Source organism: Loxodonta africana, chromosome 13 (genome assembly GCF_030014295.1).
Source record: "Loxodonta africana isolate mLoxAfr1 chromosome 13, mLoxAfr1.hap2, whole genome shotgun sequence".
Taxonomy (NCBI): domain Eukaryota; kingdom Metazoa; phylum Chordata; class Mammalia; order Proboscidea; family Elephantidae; genus Loxodonta; species Loxodonta africana.
Window position 1 is genome coordinate 72,539,806 of NC_087354.1, and position 24,446 is coordinate 72,564,251.

Sequence of the window (24,446 nt, forward strand, 5' to 3'; positions counted from 1 at the left end):
GGCATTTCTGTTATGGCAGCAATAGGTAACTAAAACAAACAGCAATAAGAAACTTAATACATACTCTCTTTCCTCTTATAAAAAGTATGATACATACAATTTAATCTTGAAAACAGAAAGGAATCATTATGGGAATCAATTACTGTACTGAGCAACAACCTACCTACCCCAGCCTCCAAGCACGTACATAGGAGAATCCAACATCTAAGTCATACAATACTAAAAAAAAAAACAAAAACCTGTTGCCGTCAAGTCAATTCTGACTCATAGCGACCCTACAGGACAGAGCAGAACTGCCCCATAGGGTTTCCAAGGAGCGCCTGGTGAATTCGAAGTGCCGACCTTCTGGTTAGCAGCTGTAGCTCTTAACCACTATACCACCAGGGTTTCCATCTTATAAGATATGTCATATTATATATATATATTATCCACACGGTATCGTGACAATAGAGATGTTCTACCTACCTCCTATCCACTACACCTTTCATTCACTTTGAATGGCCCCTCTCTCATTACCCTTAACGTCATTTGCTATCTCCCAATCTATACTCTTCTCTTTCCCCCTTAATCTTACCTTTAATTCTTTCCTGTCATTTTTGCTTACTCAGTATCTCCTAACACTTGCATAAAGGCTGGATTTAAATGCACAAAGCTAGTCAATGCATTTTTTCCTTGTCTGCAAATCTATCAATCAGCATATAATATTCTGCTCATCTCAGCTCTTTACATTGTTGCTGAGTATTCATTGGTTGTTTTCCAAGGATATCTCTCCCCCTTTTTGCAATCTGAACCTGAGATTTTTCTGTAGAAGGATACCTGTACCTGCTTTATCGTATAGTAGAGTAGCAGCGGTAATGGTAGCACAGTTACACATATTCTCTCACTGCTAGAGGCAGGTGGCATAAATGGCACTGTAAGTACACAGTCGTTTTCTCTACACATAGGGACACCCTGCATCCCCTGCCCTGTATGCTCTCAGTAAATGTGTAAACGACAGAGGAAAAAATAAGCTCTTACCTTGCTAGTGTGAAAGTTATAAGAAGCAGAGAGAACTAAGCAGAGTCAAGTCACATGCAATGCCTGAGCAGATAATAATATACATTTAATCCACAAAATATTTCTGTAAAATTTAACCTGCATTCAAGACATTAAGGGCCTTCAAATATCTTAACACTATGAACATTACTAAGCTGAGAAGCAGTAGATGACTAAAGTTAGGTCTTATGCATTCTTGTTTCCTTGCTGCCCAGAATTCAGTTTGTTTTGAAGTGATCTTTTTTTTAACCTTGTGGCAATTTTTTACATACGCCTAGATACTCTGACCTTTGAAATCTAGCAACAGTAAGACTTAATATTAGCATTTCAATGATAAGGCTGAAATAATACAGTATCAGACTCTTCAAAATCTATGTTTTATATTGATCACACACAACACTGTAGATTGGTAACATATGCACTATGGTTAGATAGAGATTTAATATGATAACCAATGGTAATTCTAGTTGACAATTTCCATGGCTGTATATAATAGAATCCTGGCTTCTTTTTTTAATATATAAAAGACTTATAAAAACATGATGTACTGGTTGACTGGGTGGTACAAATGGTTAACATTTGTTACTGCTAACCAAAAGTCTGGAGGTTCGAGTCCACCCAGAGGAACCTCAGAAGAAACGTCTGGTGATGTGCTTCTGAAACAATGGCCAATGAAAACTCTACAGAGCACAGCTCTACTCTGACACTCACAGGGTCCACAGAAGTCAGAAGTAACTCCAGGACAACAAACTTTTTTTTTTTTTTTTTTAATTTGTTTTATAGGGCTTTCTTAACAAAGTACCACAAGTAGGTAAATTTTAAGAACAAAAACTTACTGTCTCTCAGTTCTGGAAGCTAGTAGCCTGAATTCAGGGCATCGCTGGGGCCATGTTCTTTCAGAGGCTCTAGGGAAACATCCTGTCTTGTCTCTCCCAACTTCTGGTAGCCACCGGAATTTCTTGGTTTGCAGGTGTGGCATAACTCTCTGGTCACATGGCCATCTTTCCTCTGTATGTCTCTCTGTGTCTCTTCTCCACTTTTACAAGACAGCACTCAAATTGGATTAAGACCCATCCTACTCTGGTATGACCTCCTATTAACTGATAGCATCTTCAAAGACCCTATTTCCAAACAAGGTCACCTTCACATGTACCAAAGGTTAGGACATCAACATAAATTTTGGGGGGGCACAATTCAATCCATAAAACCCCAGGGAGCAATACTACTCTGACACACACGGGGTCATCATGAGTCGGAATCAAGTGGACAGCAACCAACAACCAACAACATAATTCAATCCCTAAGATATGGTGAAGGATTATTAAATACATACTACAGTTTGAAACACATCTACTAATTTACATATGCACAAATATTTAAATTTACTGAGCAAATATTAAAACACAATAAAGGAAATTAAAGCCCCCCAAATTTAACCACTATTTGTATACTTTAATTCAACTGTTTCTATATTTTGCTCATTCTCAAATCTTTCTTCATTAATGTAAGTTTAATATATGTAAAATCATAGTACAGAGATACTGTTGTTTTTTTATTTAAAATTACTTTGAAATATTTTAGAGATAACTAATGTTCCACTACCTAAATCTACCAGTTCAACGCCCCTATAACATACTTGGAAAGAAAGAATATGGCATGTCAGTGACCTCTGAAAATTGTCATAATGTCTGAGTTATACCTGACTCAAAGGTATTATTCATGAATCAGTAAAATTTAATAAAGCTCAATATTAAACAAAGACTGATTTCAAAATAACAAGTTGCCATTTTGTGATCCTGCTGGATTTTGTTCCAACTAAAGATATCTAATTGAACTATTTAGGAAAAGTTATAAAGTACAGTCCCTGGGTTATGAAAGAGATTCATTCCTAACTATGTCTTCAAGAATTTCTAGAAGTCGGAACAGGTGCATACAGTTCTTACTAAGCCTTACTTTAGTGCAAGAAAAGGTTCTAAACCTTTTCAGTGATTTAAAAGCTGCACTTGTAAGCAAGTAAAGGTGACTGGAATAAAGAATTTGTTTTGAGTAGGGGTTGGTTCAAAGTGAGGGTAAATTTACATAATATTAAAGGGCAAGTATGAGTTGCTCATCAATTGGGACTGCCTATAATTTTAATCTTAAAAGTTAAAGGAAGATCAATAACTGATACTGACTTCAGACTAAAATGTTCTTAGTAACACAAATAATACTGACCATGACAAAATGTTTACCTAAATATGAATTCACCTTTAATGAGTGAGCAAGAGCTTGAGTGACTAAATATTTGCAATCAAAACACAGGTATGACTTAAAAATACACAAACAGTACTGCAGCATTCATGCAATCGAACGTTATCAACTTCCACGGAACAGCTCTGACAGGGATCACAATAGAAGGTCCCAGACAGAGCAGGATAAAAACGTGGAACAAAATTCAAATTCACAAATAAAGACCAGATTTACTGGTCTGACAGAAACTGGAGGAACCCTGGAGACTATGGCCCCAGACACCCTGCTAACTCAGAACTGAAGCCACTCCTGAAGTCCACGTCTCAGTCAAACATTAGACAGGCCTATAAAATGATCACGCACGTGAGGAAAGCGCTTCGTAGTTCAGTCAACTATACAAGACCACACAGGTAACACCTGCTCAAAAACAAAGACACGAAGGCAGAAAGGGGCAGAAAAACTGGATAAATGGACAGGGGGAACCTGGGGTGTAAAGCTAAAGGGGGAGAGTGCTGACATATTGCAGGGATCGCAACCAATGTCACAAAACAATTTGTGTACAAATTCTTCAATAAGAAACTAATTTGCACTGTAAACTTTCACCTAAACCAAAAACCAAAACACCAAACTCACTGCTGTCAAGTTGATTCTGACTCACAGCAACCCTACAGGACAGAGTAGAACTACACCACAGGGTTTCCAAGGAGTGGCTGGTGGATGTGAACTGCTGACCTTTTGTTTTGGTTAGCAGCCAAGCTCTTAGCCACTGTGCCACTAGGGCTCCAACTTTTATCTGAAACACAACAATTTTTTTTTTAAAAACTTCCACGGAAAAGTTGAAATCTAAATAGAAATTGAAATTGATGCCAGTTTACTTCTGAGAACTTGCTATACTTGGCAAACTGCTTCCTCTTTGATAGCACCGTGGTTTCAGTTCTAAATAAAGACTCATTATAAGCCACAATGTTTCCTAAATATAAAATATGCAGCAGTTTATTAACTCCACTTCCATCTTCTACAAACAACCATGGTTATAACTATCAATCACTTTAAAGTCAGATTTAAATTTCAAGATTTTTCCTATGATTTATTATATACCACTTTGGAAATTTCCTAACTGTATTACCTAATGTGGTTTTTACTGCAACCCTTTCCTAAAAACTTACCTAAAATGATGATACTGGTAACTGTCACTTTTTCCTCCATGAATTAAAACAAACAACAACAACACATGAGCCAGATTATCTCTGGATCCCTCTGTGTTATCTGATCATGTCACTATTAAGCAAACATAGGACATAACCAGTCCAGGAATGAGGAAATGAATTGGCTATGCCTAAACATTTAAATGTGGTAGAAAATAGAATAGCATTGACATACACCAATAAAAATTTGATAGCTTTAAAATAAACTGTCGATCTCTCTGCAATTCATGCGTTACTACTTCTTAGCTACGGACTGCATGAACCAAGTTATTTAATCTCTCACTGCCTCAGTTTCTATATATATAGGTACAACCATGAAATATAACTCATCATAGATTTGTTGAGAGGATTAAGGCAGTTAAAGTGCTTAGCAAAGTGCCTGGTACAGAATAACAACTCAATAAACGATGTGTTATTCTTGTTATCTCTCTTCAATGGAGTTTTAAAGGCTTTCTGGAAACTTCAGAAACCTCACATTGAAAAAGTTGACTCTGGTGACAGGAAAAAAAAATTTACTGTAAAGACGAGGGTACTAAATTTATTAATCTACAAATATTTGTTGAACATGTACACCGTACCTAGTCATAGAGTACTACCAGAGTAAGTAAGATGATACCTGCCTCCCAGTAACTCTTCTAATTAGTATTAGAAGGAGAGGAGTACAGGGATGATGCCCTCCCCCCGTAGGTATTAACTGAGATTGAAAAAAAAAATACCTGGAATATTAGTTCAAATCAAGGTGAGCTCTCTGTTGGGCATTTCACAGCAGATGCAAGAAAGCTAGCCTGGAAACACAAGGGCTTTAGATTGAGGGTCTGTGAAAAACGAAGTGGACTAGTTAGGGTTTTAAGGATTTTAAACAATAGTGACAATTAGTGGCAGCCTGGTTTATTCTATTCCTCGAAGTAAAAACCTGCCACGGAACTGGAATATAAGCATGTATTTGATGGACTCATGACATCACTGAATCACTCAACAGTTTCCCTTCTTTCCTTCCTTTCCTCCCTCCTTCCTCCCACAAATATTTACTGAATGCCTACTACCTAACAGGTAGTGTAAGGTTCTGGGAATAACAGGATACTCAGATGATGACTATACCTGGTTTGATGAGAAAAACTTTTTTGTAGATAATCCCAGAATAAAACTAGGCAAGTTTATTTTACCAGCACTATTTCATTTTCTTCTAAATGACTAGGTTGCTTTCTCATTACAACTTAAAGAATTTTACACTTTCAAGATTGCATATTTGCACTTTTTTTTACATTTCAGATATATATCAAAAGCATGCGTTCTGAAACTCCATCCTGAAAACTCTGGCCACTTAAAGTATATTGAATGAGGGAGTTTAGGGACCTGAACATAAGAAGAGGCAGAATACTACTACTCTAGACCTGGACATGAGCCCTTAGTTTTAAAATATCAAAGCAATTTTGTCAGATGTCAGAAAACTACAGTAAACAATTAACCCTGGTAGGAAAAAGGGAAAGAAAGGACAATTTAGAGGTAGATCTGGGCCTAACAAATACAACTAACCTCAACAAAGCATTTCAAGATTTATGAAAACTGGAAACCTTAGACAAGTTACTCAATCTTCCCACACCTCAGTTTCCCCATCTATAGACTGATGGTAACATACAGTGCCTGCTTCCAAAGGGTTGTTGTGAGGACTTAGGAGTTATTATAGGTAAAGCCTGGCACACAATAAATGCCTCATACACGCTATTACAGCATCTCTCCAATATCTGATTAGTGAACAATACATCCTGACAAAAGTAAACAATAGCTCTAAATAGAGGGAGTGTTCAAAAGTAGCACAATACAGGGACAGGTAGGAAGTCACAGAACTGTCCGGACAGTCACCTAGAAGTATTTAAGAAAGCAGAGGTGAAGCATAGGTCACAATGAACCTGCTTTTATTTTTAAATAAATTTACTTTTTTTTTTTAATAATTACATTCTATATTTAACAAAATTTCAATAACTTCCAATGACTTTACATTGCCCTAATAAAAGTGATATTGATAAGAAAGAGTCTACTTCTTGTGACACAGAATCAGGAACTCCACCCATGGTCTGTTCAGCTTGCATACGTCACAACTGATTGGACACAGTCCCTGTGGGCATGGCATTTCATCCAGACGGGACGGTTCATTAGTCATAATTACTATAACTGTACAGCAGAGACTGCACTTTTATCCCATCATACATCTTCGATCAAGCTGCTTCAATTTCTGCTTCATCAGCATATGAAGTTACATTATTGGAGCTATTTTCCAATTGGTGATTAACACAGATTATGCTTTTTATCAAAACATGTATTTGGTCTTCACATTTAACAGTGAGGGCCCGGATCTGACCACCATTTGACCTCTGATATTTCAAAAGCACCTAAACACCATGAATCACCAACTGAAATCCAGAATGTTGCAGAGAAAATTAAACAAAGAAAAGAACTGACCTGTGTTAAAAGCAGAAGATGACTGCACTTATCTAAATTGAGACTAACCATATTTGCAGCAGTTTCTCATTAAACATTAAATTGCACACCAGAAGAACACGTCATACATATTTATTGTTTTGCACTGTCACTTTCAAGAGACTCATACCACAATTAGTGTTTATCTCAAACTATAAGCTACATAAAGAAATTTCCCATGAAGCTCGAAGACAAAAGTAATAGAGGATTGTTGAAGAAGGTTAAAGAACAGATGGATAATAGATTTCACTGAACTCTAAAGCATAACACACTTACTCCAGGAAGGAAAATGCTGCCAAAACATGGTTAAAATGTAAGACACTGAATGAAATTGATGTGTCAGGAAATTTTTCTTCTAAGTTCTTCTGGAGAACAATGGGGGACTAAAAGGCCTGTCTCACTATTTTTGTGTCTCACTATTTTCATGTCCAAAGTGTCCCCACTGCAGGCTGCATGAACAATCATAATCGACAGTTACATGCAGGCACTGAGGCTGCAAAAATCCCAGAGTAATTAGTGTTGTCTGAATGCAATGACATCTGTGTTCTCATGGTTCTCGAGACATGTCAGGCCAATAAGACATATATGAAAAAATATGACAAGCATTGCAAATGCCCTCCTGAAAGGTCTTACACTTGGGGGAAAGCTGGAGAAATAACACATGTCATCTTCTTTTTGTAAGCAACATATTTAAGATTAAAAGATCTAAAAAGGCCTTTTGAGCCATTCATTCTCTTTTTGTAACTACAAAGCATTTATTCAGAATACTGCAATGTGGTGTGAAAAAGCCTGCTGCAAGTTTGTCTCTTTTTAAAACTTTCTTAACACCTGCGATTCTGCGCAGTGGGCAATATACGTACCTATTCCTGTAAGGAGCAAAACAGGGAGCACATCTTATTAACATTCCTTGATTTTTTTTTTTTTTTACATTTTAATTTAAAAATAATCTCTCTTAATACTGGACATAAGATAGTTTCAAAGTTGTAAATTAAATGCCTTAGAAGTGCATTTGCATTTTTCCTTATAACAGGCTGCCACGCTGATTGTCTTTACCAGTCTTTGTTTCAGGGCGCCGACTGTCTCTGCCGAGGCTGCCGTGGCTGAGTCCTCTCTCTGGGCTGCAGCAGTCTGTCTGAGCGTGCACTTGCTCCAAGAAAGACATTAGTCATCATTAACAGAAGCACTGACACCAAATCTAAGTGCCTCTCCACAACGACCAAGTGGCAGTCACCTTCCTCTTACACTGTCACTGCTGATTAGGATTTTCTTTCATGAAAATTTAATCTGTCCCCCTTTCTGCAGCTTATTTTTTTTCATTCTTGAAAAAAACACAGTATCCAGCAAAGATTGCAAATGCAGCAAAATAAGCTGTACCTATAATACAGCTAATGATAAAAGAGTCCAAGATACTCAGCTAAATATTTTACCTAAGCCAAAAGAAAAACACAGATTAGGTGAACAATTAATAGAGGAAAAAGGATTCATCTAAAACGAATCCTGCTTTAAGACTCAGTAAGTCACAAAAAGTGCCTAATTCTAAAGATCTGAATAAGATTTCCCCTCATACATTAATTACACAACCCCAAAGCTTCTTTAAACTGGAGACAACAACACTTCAAGAGTAGCCTTCTTCCACTACACTGTGAATTTGTATTTTTTTTTAAAAAAAAAAAAAAGTGAGTATTCACACAGACACATCACTGCAAATTTTAAAAACCTATTTCAGTATTTCAGCAGCCATACCTTCATTGTGCCATTCTGTAACTAAGAGAGAAAAAAAAGAATTTCTAATTGCATTGGACAAATGGAATGATTCACGCGGCCATGCACAGCACTCCGCAGAGACGATGCCACAACCTCACTTACACTCTGGTTCTGTGCGCCATCATCGCGCGAAGCAAGACACTGTGGCGAGAGCCTGTTTAAGGAAGTTTTAAAGACATTTACTTTCCTGTTCTATTTCAATTTGTTTAAAGGTTTCTTTTTTAAACGTAAGCATGTGATAGTTTGCAAGGATCCCAGTACAGCCCAAACTCCTACTTCTACTTATAAATATTATCGTGTCTTTATATTACTGACATATTGTAAAAAACAAAAAAGATTGGTTTAAATTTAAAATAACTCTATTTAATATTCCTTTTACAACATGTGTAGTTTTAAGGCAAAATCTTCACACTTTCTGTGTTTAAGTGAACATAAATCGTATCTATCTTTAAATGTAAATATTCATATGAAATACTTTCAAAATAATCAGTCTCATTTCTTTTCAAATTCAGAAGCAACCATAATTCATCAAACTTTAATCATGAAATGTTCCTTCTGACTATTTTATTGTGAAAAGTAATATAAAATGGATTTGAAGGTCAAATAGCAACTGCTTAGTGGCTAATACATCATATTTACAAATGGTTCAAGTTTTAAGTAAAAGTTGGTCTGCAGTTAAAATATTTAAGAGGTTAAGAAGTAAAATGGATTTTGAAAAGCAATTTCTAACAGCTGAACTTTCAAATGGGATATCTTTGCTTAAAAAAGAAGCTGGTACAACATAAAAGCAAAACTATTCCATGATAACCGAGCTTAATAGCCTCGCAGAGAATGCTTACAAACGACTGGCTTGTTTCTAACTTTATTTCTTAACTAAGGAAATCGGCTTCTTAAGTTCTCAAAAGCTTATAAGTATATTCTGATTTTCAAAGTTGCAAAGACTTTTCCAAAACAAAACTTCCAAAAGTTACAATATAATTACTGACCCCACTGCAAGACCTAGTACATGTTCAAGTAAAGAAGTTTGGCTCTATAACTTCCACCTCTCAACCTGAGCCTCCAAGTCACTTGTCAGTTAAAGGCTGGGCGATTTATTGACCGCCTCTGGATGCGTACTGTCAGTGCTGAAGGAAATATGAGGCTGGGTTGTCGCTACTGTTCTGGAGCTCATTGATAATGACATACCTGCTTCTGTCACCCATTACCCATACTACAAACTACTTAGACCTAACTGAAAAATCAATAGCCTACTTGCACTGGTTCCTGTGGCTGCCTCCTTTGATTGTCAGCTCCTGTCTAGGGTCAGCACTTACATGAAAGGGGCTGTGACTGCCTGATGCTTTCAGGACAACCTAACGATATGAAACTAGCCAACAGAACAGTAAATTCTGTCTCCCTGCCCTCCTCATCAATTAGGCTTTGACTAGGCTTGCCTGTAGAAACCTGACCTTTTAAGTTTAGGTGAATATGGACTAGCTGAACACACCATTGCCCTCAGCACTGAGCCAGGAAATCTACTGACAGGTTAAACAAAACAGAAGGTTGTAACTGTCATAATTTGCATTGCACTTTCACGCCAACAAGGGTGTTATCAGTAGGGGCAAGCCCTGGAACACACAACTCCAGCACCCTTAAGCCATGCTACTCATAAATTTTCAAGTGAAGTGAGATAAAACATAAATTCACAAATAGCAATGCATTTCTCATCTCTCAGTCTTTCAGGTTTGCACTTCGCAAACTCACAGTGTCCATCAAACAACTCTCTCGGTGGTCACCTGGTACTGCCTTGCGTTAATGAGGGACTTGCAATGAACAGAGAAGTAAAAATAACCCAACTATCAGATTTAAAACTATTTTGGAGGGAATTTAAAATACAGCAGATTGACTGACTTGTATCTACAAATGAGAACAATTAGATCTCAATACGTTATTTTTCCTTGCTTCACCTTCCCTCCCTCAAAAAATATCCATAAGCTTAGCACAAATAATAAGTTATCACGTAAGTGAGAGGAGGTGTTGAAATTATTTCCTACCATGGTACTCTGATACAGCATCTTTTACAGTTTGAGGGAAAACTAAGAACATCTGTAAAATAAAAGATGTTAACACTTTTATGCTTGTCAGATCTCCTGGTGAAAACAAGTGAAAAGTATGAGAAAGTAGTACAAAACTGTCCTTTCTTCAGTGACTCATGTTTTGAGAATCATTTCCCTGCTTAAGATCTATCTTTTAACACAATATGAACATGGTAATATTATAACTGCTTATAGCAATGTTTCCTCTCTAAGGAGAAAGTTGACTCTGTTTTTTAAAAAGTTTATAGTAAACTTGAACTTCCTTTGGCTTCAAGAGCTAATATTTACAGAACATCCAATCTTAATGAAAATGTCAGAAACAGTGAGAGCTTATTTAACATTTCAGAAAAAAACACACCTGCTAATCTCTTGCACATCTTTAAACATATTATTCTTCTAAATATACAAGAAGAGTGTTGCAAAGACCTGTTTCGATTTCACATTATGATTCAACTCCTATTAAGCAATCATTAGCATATTTTTAGAATTTCTTCCAAGTTGCTACTTGATCTGTCTCACAACTAGCTCCAATCTATAATTTATAAATTTGTCCCTTAAATCTAGAATATAGACTACACCCATCTGTCAGTTACTCTTTTCTATGATTTTTTTCATGTTAAAATACTCATACACCTACCTTACCCAGTCCCACCTACCTTACCCAGTCCCACCTACCTTAGAGAAGCATCAAATGTCTAAACTTCCCCAGAAAGACTTCTGATTTGAAACAAACTAATAAAGATATCAACAACTTGGATCATGTTAATGGTAGAAAATTATAGACTTTTCTACCTATAAAAGAAGAGATCATCTTGTTCAAACCCCTCATTTTCAAATGAGAAAACAGTGGGCAGCGATATGACTGGATCAAGGTCACCGACACAGTCTGTAGCCTCGCCGGGAGACAAATACAGGGCTTTTTGTTCTCTAGACTGATGCTCTTCTGACACTCTCATACTGCCCTCTTTTATTTTATCTAATCACCTAAGCTGTGTGACAACAACAATCTTACATTTCTTAAAAATGCAGAGGTTTGCATCATTCAAGTGACGCTACAATTTATAGAAGGTTTTTTACTAATTTGCAGAAAAGATTAGACATGTTATACAGAGAGCTGGACCAATAAACCAAGGTAGAACAAATAACTATTAGAAATAGAGGACCTAATTAAGTATGGTTGAAACCTTTTACTGATCTAATATGATGATTAATTATGCATCTGGTAGCCTTTCTGGTCCTTTGTATATACCTATCTGATAGCAAAGTGAAAGGGCATGGACAGTGTCTAGTCCCAGCAAGCAAATCATTTGGAAACAGTCATAGCCGTAGATCAAAGATCTTCCACTCTATCTAGGCTGATTTAAACCTACTAACCCAGATTTTGTCTACAGACAAAACTAGTCAGAAAATAAGAGAATGACTCTTTAGGATCCAAAGATAATAAGGGAAGATAGAGAAAATTCAGAAAAGAAACAGACTGGCAGAACCTTGATAGCCATAGGCCAAGACAGCTGTTTTATATCCTAGCTTTATTTCAGATGGTTAAAGTTTCCATTCCTTAGATCATCAAATATTATTTCAATTATACTACACAGATGTCTTCTATACATAGATTGGAGCCAGTAAAGGATTTTTTTTTTTTTTTTTTTTGCTGCCCTCTGATTCGCTACAAGGAATCAGAGAAACTTCTCTGTGCATCACTTTTACTCTAAGTCACAAGGATTGAAGGAAGAAATAGGCTAGATTTTTAACATTTCCATTAAAAATAACACTAAGTCTATTTAAAATTCCCTGTAATTTTAGGAGATTGATGCCAAATTACTACTAACAACAATAATATAGAGTGCTGTAGGCCCAATGTATTTTAAAATAAACTAAGATTTAAAATGGTTAGTTTGCATAAAGTATACCAAAATATACCCAATATGATACACTTTCCTGATAATTTTAAACAAAAAAGTCTCATATAATCTGAAAGAAATATAGAACATAATGCTAAGCCTTAGACTTTGAACAAAGTACAGCTCAGTTCACTGGTAGTTTAGAACATGGAGCTCAGTGAATTACTAAGACAAGGTCACAGTTTAGACTCCAAATGAACCAACCAGTTAACTTCAACACTGTGTCGCACTGGTATCATCTATGTCCCTAATCTCAGTCATCTGTTTCATAAATGTCTAGCACTGATCGCAAGGGCAAGTGGAAACATGAGTGGCTCTAAAACCCCAAGAAACAGATCCTGCATAATGTGGGTCAACAGTATTATCTTCATAAACAAAGACTCTAACACCTTCTCTAAATCATAAAATTAGCTTTTGATTTTCTTTAGCATCAAATTCAATATTGACTAATACTGATTTTCCTGTACATCTTCTGGAAAATTAAAGATCAGTAAAATTTGGGTCTCTATTTATAAGAAAGAGCCTCAAACAATAATCCACAAATTATATAATCATTCCTTAAATAGTTAAGAATTGAATGTACTAAAAATACCCTTTCATCTGTTGAGGATTATACTGAGTTACGGAAGCCAAAGTGTGTTGGGAGGTAAAATTTAATATTTACCTCAAAGTACATTTATATGTCCAAATTATTAAAAGAAAAAGAATTTCATTTGCTCTAAATTTCCAGAAAACTGTTTAACTATATATGGAAACAATCTAATTGCTACAAATAAAAAATGTGTATATTTAAAATCAGATAAAGCTAAATGACTTCTTGGTAAGCCCGAAAGACATACAGCAACGTAAGTGAGACTGTCACAGACTCGATGAAAACACCTTCTGAAAAAAAAACACTGAATTAACTTTGGTTTTCTTAAAATTTCATATCCTAGCTCAATAACACAATATTTACTTTTCAGTCAGGTTAAAAGCCACTTAATGTTTCTGAGTACAAGTACTGTACTCTATCGTTGTACAATCTGGTGAGATCAAATTGTGTATAGTTTATAAAGTATTCATATATACAGTCGTTATTCAACTTGGAAAAAACCTAACATATTTCATACTCTCACTTTTCTCATCCTACCAAAATTTTACAATTAGACTTTTATGCTTTAATAATAGCCTAATAGGTGGAAACATCGATAATCATATATTTTATCCAAGATAATCTAAACAAACTTACACGGCCCCCACAAAACAATACCAGTCAAAAGTACATAAAAAAGTTCTCTTTCAGTACAGTTTGATACACTTACCACATGCAAAGCTGAAGCTATTGCTTTTACCTGACAGAACATTATCTTAAATTCAAACTGTTCAAAAAGAACAATACCCTTGGGTTACAAATCAAGAGATTACAAGATTTAAAAAAAAAAAACTATCTTGTGAGACGGAAAAAAACTTTTGTTTCAGCACTATGTTTGACCATTTAAATTGACAGACACTAAAGTGAACTAAGTACCAATAGCTTAGAAACAGTCTCTATGATACTTCAGAGTTTTGTAAAATTAGATCACTTGACAAGAGAATGAAATATAATTTTACTTTGACTTTTAATTTGGATAGTATAATCTCACCACTATTTTTGTTAAAGCTTCTTACAGATATTTTGATATAATTGCTTCAATAAAATTTCATCAACTACACACTAACAAATTGTACCTGTTATTTACTTTTCGTTTTTACTGGAATAGTTTTTAAAGTCAGAGATTTTAATAATGTTTTATTTCCCCATTTACATTCTGACCTTTCACTGACCTAACATGATGAATTTTCTTAGGAATCAAACATCTTTATAAACATGTCAAATGATTATGTAGATAAAGATTTAGCAACCACATAAGTGCTTCAAAGTTAGAGAATAAAATAAGTACAGGTAAACATGTGGTCCTTTGTTTTCTAAAGCATAAATGCTTCAAAGAATATTAAGTCAATAAATAATCTGATTATTTTTTAAAGACTTTTCCTGGAAAACAAAATCATATAATCTAAAATGTGTGTACTCTTTAGTAAAGATTACTGAAATACTATATACTATTTCTACAGATAATAAAATAAGTCTCGGTGATCTGATAAAATAGAGAATGCACCAAGTTGTAACTCCATACACACATTTCTGAGGAAAGATCAACAAAAAATAAAACAGTTTAAGAATTCTGTATGTTCTGGAAATGTAAACAGGATTATAACTGTCAGATGTACAGAAGCACTGACTTCAGCCATTAGTTTGGTTTTGCTTCTGAGAAACACAACATGAACTACTGAGTCATTTCTTTTCAAATCCATACATTCCCTACAGCAGTTCAAGCTTCATCAGCAGGGCAGGAATGTACAAAAATGGCAGGCAAAGGGCATTACTTTTTCTTTTTCCTCCCATACTGTTGTCCTATAAATGGAAGACAGGGTTTGCTTCTCAAAGCACTTCAGCTGAGACTGTTTAAGTCAATTGCTGAGGAAATACATAACCGAAGTGTCTATGCAATTGGATCGTTTACTTCTTTTCATGAGAATTTTGAGAAAATCAAGTACTATATTATCTTAGAATAAAAAATTATAAAGTTAGCATTTTAGCTTATTTGCCTATTGTTCTTTAATTGGAAGTATTTTCTGGTTTGTAAAATATATTCTCCCTCAACCTATCACCTTATTTTTGCACTATTTATAAAGTACCTGGTATAATTGGCCCTGAAATTAAAATATGCCAATTGCCTTTTGGGATTATCATATTTGTTTAAGTAGCTAATTTTTTTTCATTTCCAAGTTTCTGTACTCAATAAATGTTTCACTAAAGAGAATAGTCAATTGATAATTACCAGTTGATTTAATCATAAGCAAGCAAAAACAGGATATTATTTGTAATCTGGCTACTTCTCTGGACCTTAAACAGTTACATTTCAAAAAACTAAAACTAATTGTAACAACTAATACAGTAACTGCTATAATTTGATTCAATTTTTTTAAATGATTGGAATTTTCAGACTGAAGTTTTAAAGATACACATACTTTAGTTTATAGTTACCAAAAGCATGCCCATCTTGGTATTATCTACATCCTCATAAAATGTTCCTAGTGTAATGATGGTGATGGTACAGCCTAGAGAAGTCTGCAGGTTCTGACTACAAGCAATCCAAAACAAAAAAAACCCATTCACACCCTTAGCGTCCTCCTTCTCCTTGCAGGAACTGTAGCTAGCCCAACACCATAGCTCTGGGCAGAAGCATGCTGATGTTGGCACTGCCTAAACCAAACAAACAAGATGTTTAACAGTCAAATAAAATGTCCTGCAGCCTCCCTAATGAATTTGTCAAGGACCATCAGATTTCGCTCCCCCTCCTTTGCCTCATTAACTCAAGTATGATGAGACGGATTATAACAAGAGAATACAGATCAATCGGTCTGAAGACTTCAAGTGGCTTTTAGCCTCTAGAGTTTCTCTCCCTCTCACTTGGTCTCCTTTAATAGAATACGGTATCTTCTGCAGAAGGGGCTGCCACTTCATTTTAATACACCATCAAGGAGCTGCTGATGGACTTCTACACTAACATACATAAAAGCAGAGGTGACAGGGGCTCTTCAATTACAGCCTCCTCAGATACCGTTTCCCCCTTCAATTATTCAGCCAGAGGAAGAGCGGATCCGCAAACACACAGCTGAAGCAGCTCTCGCAGCACAGGCAGCTAGGGAGTAGGGAGCTGGAGATGGGGGGAGAGGGTGGGGGGACCAGCAAGAGGGTGCATTATTGCTGGAAGTGTTTAAGTTTATTGTTCGAATGATGTTTCTAATTAGTAGCAGGGCAATAAATTAAAGTCGCCTTTGTTTAACTGATTTATTATTTACTAGAGCATCTACCTTAGACAGGGTAAATTGGTAATGAATTGTTTTTAAATCAAAACATTTGGAACGTTTTATCATTGCTCAGTCTCTGTATGGAAAAGTGTAGAAACGCGGGGATAAGTGGGCGAGGAAACTCGGTGGTGCTTAACAGAGCCTGGATCAGAGCAGGGCTGGGGTGTCCGGCGAGGGATGGCGCGAAGACCCGCGTGGCCCGGGCCGCCCAGCCAGAGAAAGGAGGGCGCGGGCAGAGGGCGCCCCGAGCCTTTCAGAGGACCCGGGGCCGGCGGCGCCCCGCGAGAGGCCTGAGAACGGACAACTGCCCGTCACCCCGGGGCTGTTTGCAAACACTCACTCCCAGCAGGATCGTGGGCCGCTCCCGTCCACGCCCGGCCAGAGGCAAGAGAGAAGCAGCCGCCTCGAGGGGCAGGGAAGGAAAGCGCCGCACCCTCTAGCCCCGCCATCAGTCTCCGCCCAGTAACTGCCCTCTGCAGAGACTGCCGCGGACCCTCTCCGGGCGGGCCAGACAACTTCCTGCACCAAGTGCCCCTCCTGCCCAGTGATACTTCCCAGGGCGAGGGTGTTACCGTGCGGGGAATAACCGGGTTACCGACAGGGTCCTGGCTTCCCACCAGCGCCCATCCCAAAGGCGCCGCGACTCCTCTCGATCCTTCAGCCGCCAAGTGTTCCGGGACACAGGCTGCTTCCCGCAAGAAGGCTGGAGACCGCATCCGCCCCAAATCCCAGTCATTCCGGAGAAATTGCCTTAAACTCTCAGTCCCAGAGTTTCGCGTACGCTTACTTACGACTGTTCTTCCCAACTCCTCGCCACTGAAGACTGATCCTAAACAATAACTCCGACTCGATTTAAAAAAAAAAAATTTTTTTTTAAGCCAACTAGTTCTTCAGAAAGGGCCTTAGGGGCAACAAGAGTGGAAGGGTAACGAGGCACCGGTGGTCCGCGCCACAGACTTAAGAAAGAAGTAAAAAGCCCAAGTGTCTGACATCAAGTAAATGGGGAAGAAATTAACTTTCCCCAGACAAGTGATTGCAGGTTCTCCTGGTCCGCCTTTAGGAGGCCAAGCCAAGTCCTCGAATCTTTCCAAAGACGCACAATGGGGTTTTGCAAAACGAAGTTTTTGCCTGTCGGCTTCCAAGATTCTTATTCTTACCGCATACTTCAAGGCTGGAAGATAACCCCCGAAATCAAATTAAAATTAATCCTATTTCCACCACACCAATATGTCTTTTAAAAAGACTCAGAATCCAGACACCTTAAGTTCAAACATAAACCATCAATGTTAAAATACCAAAAGGCTGCAATGGTTACAGCTTGTAAGGAGAACGCATATACTAAAGACACACGCATGAGTTTCACTGAAATGCCAAGGGAGGTAAGCCATCTGTGTAATCAATAACAGGGTAGTTATAGATTTCTGCAGCACTAAAGTCTTTTAAGGCAAGAGTCAATTATGAAAATAAAATCATTCTTTAAGTGAAACTCTGTACTACTTGAGAATATATGCAAAATTCGATTTTCATTAACATTTTAAGAAAACTCTAACTCAGGTTCACATTTGCTTCCGTTCATTTTTATTTTTTCAAACAATTTTAAGGGCTTATTGTAATTTAAAAGCATGTCCTACAAAATTCTACCATATATAAATTTGCACCATTCCTCACAACTTAATCAGAATATTTTCCCTCTAGTAACTAGTTTTTTTTTTTTTTTTTTAGTTCCGGTAACAATAAAATAATGGTATCAAATATATCTGAATCTTAATTATGAAATAATTATCAAACAAGGTGCTTGGACTATTTTTGCCCTGCCCCTTTTTTTCAACAGCTATGGAAATGACTGAAAGGAGATTTATGGTCATACATCCTCATTCTATATCCCTTCCACCCCCCACTGGTACACATATACAGCAATCACTCGGGCTCTAGGCAACAATGGGAGGGGGGGAAGGAAAGAGGAACACTTTGCACAAGGCGAAGCCCTGGGTCCTTTCCAAGATTGCCTTTCCTTCTCCCACTTGCCTTCACGCCAAAGTAATTTTTGTTAGAGTTTGTGCCTCTTCCTTACAGTGTTGATAGGTTACCAAAAAAAGTAAACCTTCCCGAACTACTCTCCCTGATTATTCCTGCCATCTTCAAGAGAGTCTCATTTACATAGACTTTCTCTTTTTCTTCCTTGCAATTGATGAGAAAGGAGGATAAAGAAGAGGAGGCTGTGAAATGTGTGCGAGCGTTTGGCTTGTACCATCCCCTCTTATTTTCTTCTCTCTTTACCCCCTTTCTTTATCATGTGCAGCGGTGACTGCTACCGTCCGCCAAGCGTGCCTGTCTTCTCTCCGGGATTGGCTAAAGCACTGACAGCTCGGATAGCGATTGTAGGAACTGAAGCTCCACCTCCCTCATGATGGCCCTGAGACCATTCATAAACTAAATAACTCCAGGAAACAGCAAGACAGAGAAAGAGAGAGAGAGAGAGAGAGATTGAGATTGAAGGGAAAGAGGGAGAGACGTCGCAGGGGAGGAGGGAAAGACGACTCCGAAAGTGGAATCCGTACAGGCAACCTAAAGGGGGAGAAGAAAACCCCGAATCGTTATAACTACAACCCAGATGCAACGCAAGCAACGACTTCGTCACATTAAAGTAGATTTTTTGAGTGCCAAAATTATAAATTACGAAGCAGAAATGAATATCAAACAACTTCCTGAGGTTTGCACCTAGAGAATGACAAGACGAACCCACTACAAACAAACAAACCCAGTCCAGGAAACGCCTCCAGTAGGAAAAGAGGAACAGCGCGACAACACGACCCCCCGAGAAGAGACGAGACCAACACGCTGAGAGCGTAGGGCGCCGGCAACCTCCGAGTGTGCCGCGGACGGAGTTGCACTTCGCAGCTCTCAGGGCATTAATTACAACCTTCACCTTTCATTTGGGGGAGGGTGAGGAAGAAGGCACTCACCTACGCAGAGTGAAGAAGCCACACCAGTGTGGGAGAGAAGTTTAAGAAAGAACCACTGAAATGTTTCGCTTTTATCTTTAAATTTACTTTGGCACTTAAAAGACTTCGTTTTCAGATTTCTGGGCAATCTCTTCCACGAATGCAGGGAACTAAGCCCAACCCCCTGAAAACCTGAAATTTAAAAAAAAAAAAATTTTTTTTTCTTTACCCTTCTGTCGCCTACCATCATTCTCATTTTACGTATCAAGAGAAAACAAAAAGTCCCAGCCGGCACTTTTTTCAAAGATCACATTTTTTCTTATTTTCTGGAGGAGAAAAGAGCTTTCCAAAGAGTGAGCCGGCGACAGCGTCGGCGGGTCAACCCAGGTGGAAAGCAAGAGTGAAAGTGGGGCATAGGGGGAGCGCACCGCCTGTTTTGCAAGCCGCAGGGCCACCACCAGTGCGTGAGCCTTGGATCCCTCAACGTACTGCGAGACGCCGGTGTACAGCCCGGACCTGTGCCCCAACATGATCGCCGCTCAGGCCAAGCTGGTTTACCAGCTCAATAAATACTACACGGAGCGCTGCCAGGCGCGCAAGGCGGCCATCGCCAAGACCATCCGAGAAGTCTGTAAGGTGGTCTCGGACGTGCTCAAGGAAGTGGAGGTGCAGGAGCCTCGCTTCATCAGCTCCCTGAGCGAGATCGATGCCCGCTACGAGGGGCTGGAGGTCATCTCGCCCACCGAATTCGAGGTGGTGCTCTACCTAAACCAGATGGGCGTCTTCAACTTCGTGGACGACGGCTCGCTGCCCGGCTGCGCGGTGCTCAAACTGAGCGATGGACGGAAGCGGAGCATGTCTCTCTGGGTCGAGTTCATCACAGCGTCCGGATACCTCTCGGCGCGCAAGATCCGCTCGCGCTTCCAGACGCTGGTGGCACAGGCGGTGGACAAATGCAGCTATCGGGATGTGGTCAAAATGATCGCCGACACCAGTGAGGTCAAGTTACGCATCCGCGAGCGCTACGTGGTGCAAATCACTCCGGCGTTCAAGTGCACGGGGATCTGGCCTCGCAGCGCGGCGCAGTGGCCTATGCCCCACATCCCCTGGCCGGGCCCCAATCGGGTGGCGGAGGTCAAGGCCGAGGGATTCAACTTGCTCTCGAAGGAGTGCTACTCGCTGACAGGCAAGCAGAGCTCGGCGGAGAGCGACGCCTGGGTGCTCCAGTTCGGCGAGGCGGAGAACCGGCTGCTGATGGGCGGCTGCCGAAACAAGTGCCTCTCGGTGCTGAAGACGCTGAGGGACCGCCACCTGGAGCTGCCCGGCCAGCCGCTCAACAACTACCACATGAAGACGCTGCTGCTGTACGAGTGCGAGAAACACCCGCGGGAAACGGACTGGGACGAGGCGTGCCTGGGCGACCGGCTCAACGGCATCTTGCTGCAGCTCATCTCCTGCCTGCAGTGCCGCCGCTGCCCCCACTACTTTCTGCCCAACCTCGACCTCTTCCAGGGCAAGCCCCACTCGGCCCTGGAGAGCGCTGCCAAGCAGACCTGGAGGTTGGCCAGGGAGATTCTCACCAATCCCAAAAGCCTGGACAAGCTATAGGGTGCTGGGGCTGCTTGAAAAGCGACACAGACCGGCTCCCTCTCGCAGACACACAATGCACACAACTCGGCGACAAACAGCGGAAACTCCGCACACAAACTTTTATGTAAGCCACCTGAGAGAAACATGAACCGGGCTGAAGAGCTGCGTTAATTCACGAGCAAACAAAAAGAGGGCAAACGAACAAAAACGTATCACGTTCTTGCACAAAAGTAAAATCGTTCTCTTCCAAACAATGTGAATTTAAAAGGTCACGCAAAAGAAGCGATCGGACTTTACCACCACGAAATGAAACCCAAGGTACATTTTCAAATCAATGTATAGTAGTTTTTCCCCTTTTCCTTCTTTTCCCTCTTCGTTCGTTCTCTGGCGCGCGCTCTCTCTCTCTCCTTTCATTTTGTTTTTGGTTGCCTGTATGTTGTCACCAAGTGAAAAAAATTATTTAACTATATGTAAAATTTCTCTTTAAAAACAGTTTTACTGATGTTAAATGTATCTCAGTGCCAATGTCAGACTGCGCCCTTCCCTCTATTGCACCTCTACCCTCACCTTAACCAGTCTTGTTGAAAACAGTAATAAAAATATGACTTTAACTTTACACTGGCTGTTTTGTGGATTGTTCTTACAGAAAGGCAGGTGAGATCACAGGGTTATAATTTACAGTGAAGAGAAGTTGAACTTGAACTGAATGCAAGGAGCTTCTATTGAAAGTCTGATTTGGAAAATTTACAAATACAGTCCATTAGCTATACAATTTGCCACCAAAATCCTTAGAAAAGAGAAACTACTAATTTTACCCAACTATAATATATTTTTGTGGGTTTTAAGATTAAAAGTAATATTTCACATCTGCAAAAAGAAAATAGTATGAAAAAATATATTTCTATCCTAACTTTTGAGACAGAAAATAAACACGATTTCATGTTAAAAATTGATACGATTTTTTTTTACCATAAGTCTAAAAAATTCAATCTGTGTCTGAAAGGCAAAGGAAATATTTATGGGTCTTTTTTGAATAGTCAATACTTTACTTTTAGTCATATGTGCTATTCAAGCTTTGAATGATAAAAACTTCAGACAATCACACCAACAAAACAATGCAATAGTTACTGCAGAATACTCCTACCCCCCATATGGTGGTGATAGGAACAAACCAGATTTTTTAATGACTTCCATTTTAAAATGGCTGTATTATAAATCCCATAACTATGCTCATCTTTATCAAATTTCAAAAATTATTCTGAAACTGCTCATGTGCAATTCAAACAAAAAAATGTTGCCATCATTTTTATGACCACAGACAAATTGCTGTTCCAAGAATGTGCAACTAAGGAAAGTACCTTCCTTCCCTTCCTGCTTTACTGAGGTGACAACCCAGTGCACCGATTTCAACTTTAACAAAGGTTTCCTTCTAATGCAAGGAAATAATTGATTAGAAAATTAATTAGTAACATTAAGAACATCCCAAATGAACTGTTTTGTCTTCCTCATTTTGAAGACAACTATATATGCCATTAAATATGCTAACGATGAGGCACACACAGGTACAGAATATATGTCAGATGTGACCCTATAATATTTAAAACGTGTTCTTTGAAATCAGTCCTGTTTCTTAGTTTATTGAGAAGATCCGTTAATGAGAGGTATAGGAAAAAGTGTTCTGAACAGCAATTTTCAAGATCAGAAGAAGTTTGAGTAAGGGAGGAGGTGCATCAGAGATGAGCTGCGCAACAGCAGAGGTGGATGAAAAACGAGGAAGCTGCTCAGGCTCTGAAACTCAGTTCACTAGACAAAACTGGCTTAAGTTCTAAGACTACTATCCGCTGGTAAAAGAAGTTTTCTGGTAGAAATATAAACTTTGACCTTATCAGTTCCAAATCGTCTCTATTCTTTCAACCTACATTACTTATGTCTATTTTTCTGGTCTTTCAGGCTATTGATGTAGAATAAACTCACCATAATACTAAGTTGTTCAGACAAATATACTAGTTTTTTTTTTTTTTTAAATAACAAAAACACATTTACTCTCTGGGGAAAATGTTTTTTGATTCTTAACAGCATTTACAAAGCAATCAGTAAATGCTTATATTTACAAAGGAAATGATCTAAGGGTAGAGTATTCAGTTTAAAAGATAAAAATAGTATCTTAAGATGATCATTTTTTAACTCACAAAAGCATCTACAACATTAGTCACAAATTTACATTAGACACAAATCTCCCTACCACGAAAAGTTTTTAAGTCTTGACAATGCTGCAAAAGACCAAAAATCCCCCAAATTCAGTATCCTCATTTCTTCTTTATTTAATGCAGATACCACCAAGAAAAAAAAAAAAAACGCAGCAGCACAAATTTCCTCGTTTACAAAATACATAAAGTACAAATGTCTACACGAAATAAAAAATTCTTCAACTAATTAGGAGAAATTTTCTAGCAAGTATAAATTACCAAGAGTTTTGATTTCTGGAGTATTAGGCAAGTTGTAATAGTACAAGATGACTGCTGTGATTCGGCTTAAAGATCTGGTACTTCACCAGCAACAGGGAAAAAATTTTAATGATGCTGCATAGAATAAGACCAGAGAGATATAAAAGTTATAACTTCACCCAAAGGAGCAAATAACTTCACAGAGCTTAATCTTAAAGACTGTCGGAGGTTCTGAGAATAATTCATGAGACATCTTTAAATTAATCAGATTTTAGATTTTAAGCCATTTGTGTCCAAAAGCATAATAAAATATTCTGAATTAAACTCAAAAACTACCAGAAATGAGAGTTTTAAGTAATGTTGGTTACCTTCCTTTCCTAAAGAAGGTAAAATACATTGTCAAATATTTCAGCCACGTAGTAAAGTAGAAAATTTTACTGACTGATGTAAATTCAGAACTAGTGTGAAGTTTTTTCTACATCAGATTAGATGAATTATCAACCTCAACACAATAGTTCCATCACAGCCTTCCTGTCATACAGTTTATCAAATCATCTTAATAAAGGCAGCAATACTGAAACAAAGCGCTGGAAACATGCATAAAACATGTTTGTTTGCAAGGTGTTTAATAAAATTATAACATTTTCATTAAGAGCTACTTTGAAATGCTTCCAAAATCATTAAGAATTAATAATTCACATACAATTTTAAAAAACCTTCTACCAATAAACTCAGAATGTATGTGTGTATGTGTATGTGTGTTAGCCATCAGTCTATAAATAAATTATTCCGATTTTTCAAACAACTTCTCTTTCTACAGGTTTCCTCTTTTGCTTGCTTTTAAAGAGACTTTTTCTTCTCTGAAGGAATTCTACCATTCACTTTCCTGAAATAA

At 38.3% G+C, this 24,446-nt stretch overlaps 2 protein-coding genes across 7 annotated transcripts in view; one reads left to right on the forward strand and one right to left on the reverse strand.

Moving 5' to 3' along the window:
* Positions 1-24,446, reverse strand: part of LRBA (LPS responsive beige-like anchor protein) — a 766,566-nt gene that overhangs the window by 306,412 nt on the left and 435,708 nt on the right. Inside the window, exon 1 of one of the 6 annotated variants that reach the window (XM_064267560.1) lies at positions 8,688-16,449. The exons of the other annotated variants lie outside the window; for them this stretch is intronic. Within the exon in view, the coding sequence (XP_064123630.1) occupies positions 8,688-8,693 (6 nt within the window). The 5' untranslated portion in view covers positions 8,694-16,449. Of the gene's footprint in view, positions 1-8,687; positions 16,450-24,446 lie in introns of those variants that run through there. 6 annotated transcript variants of the gene reach the window in all.
* On the forward strand, positions 19,035-21,918 carry MAB21L2 (mab-21 like 2). Its single transcript, XM_010597206.3, has one exon. It carries the CDS (start codon positions 20,046-20,048, stop codon positions 21,123-21,125), a length of 1,080 nt encoding a protein of 359 aa, XP_010595508.1. The 5' UTR covers positions 19,035-20,045; the 3' UTR covers positions 21,126-21,918.

Excerpts from the sequence above, each read along its gene's own strand:
- MAB21L2 (XM_010597206.3), top strand. The coding sequence starts at position 20,046 with ATGATCGCCGCTCAGGCCAAGCTGGTTTACCAGCTCAATAAATACTAC.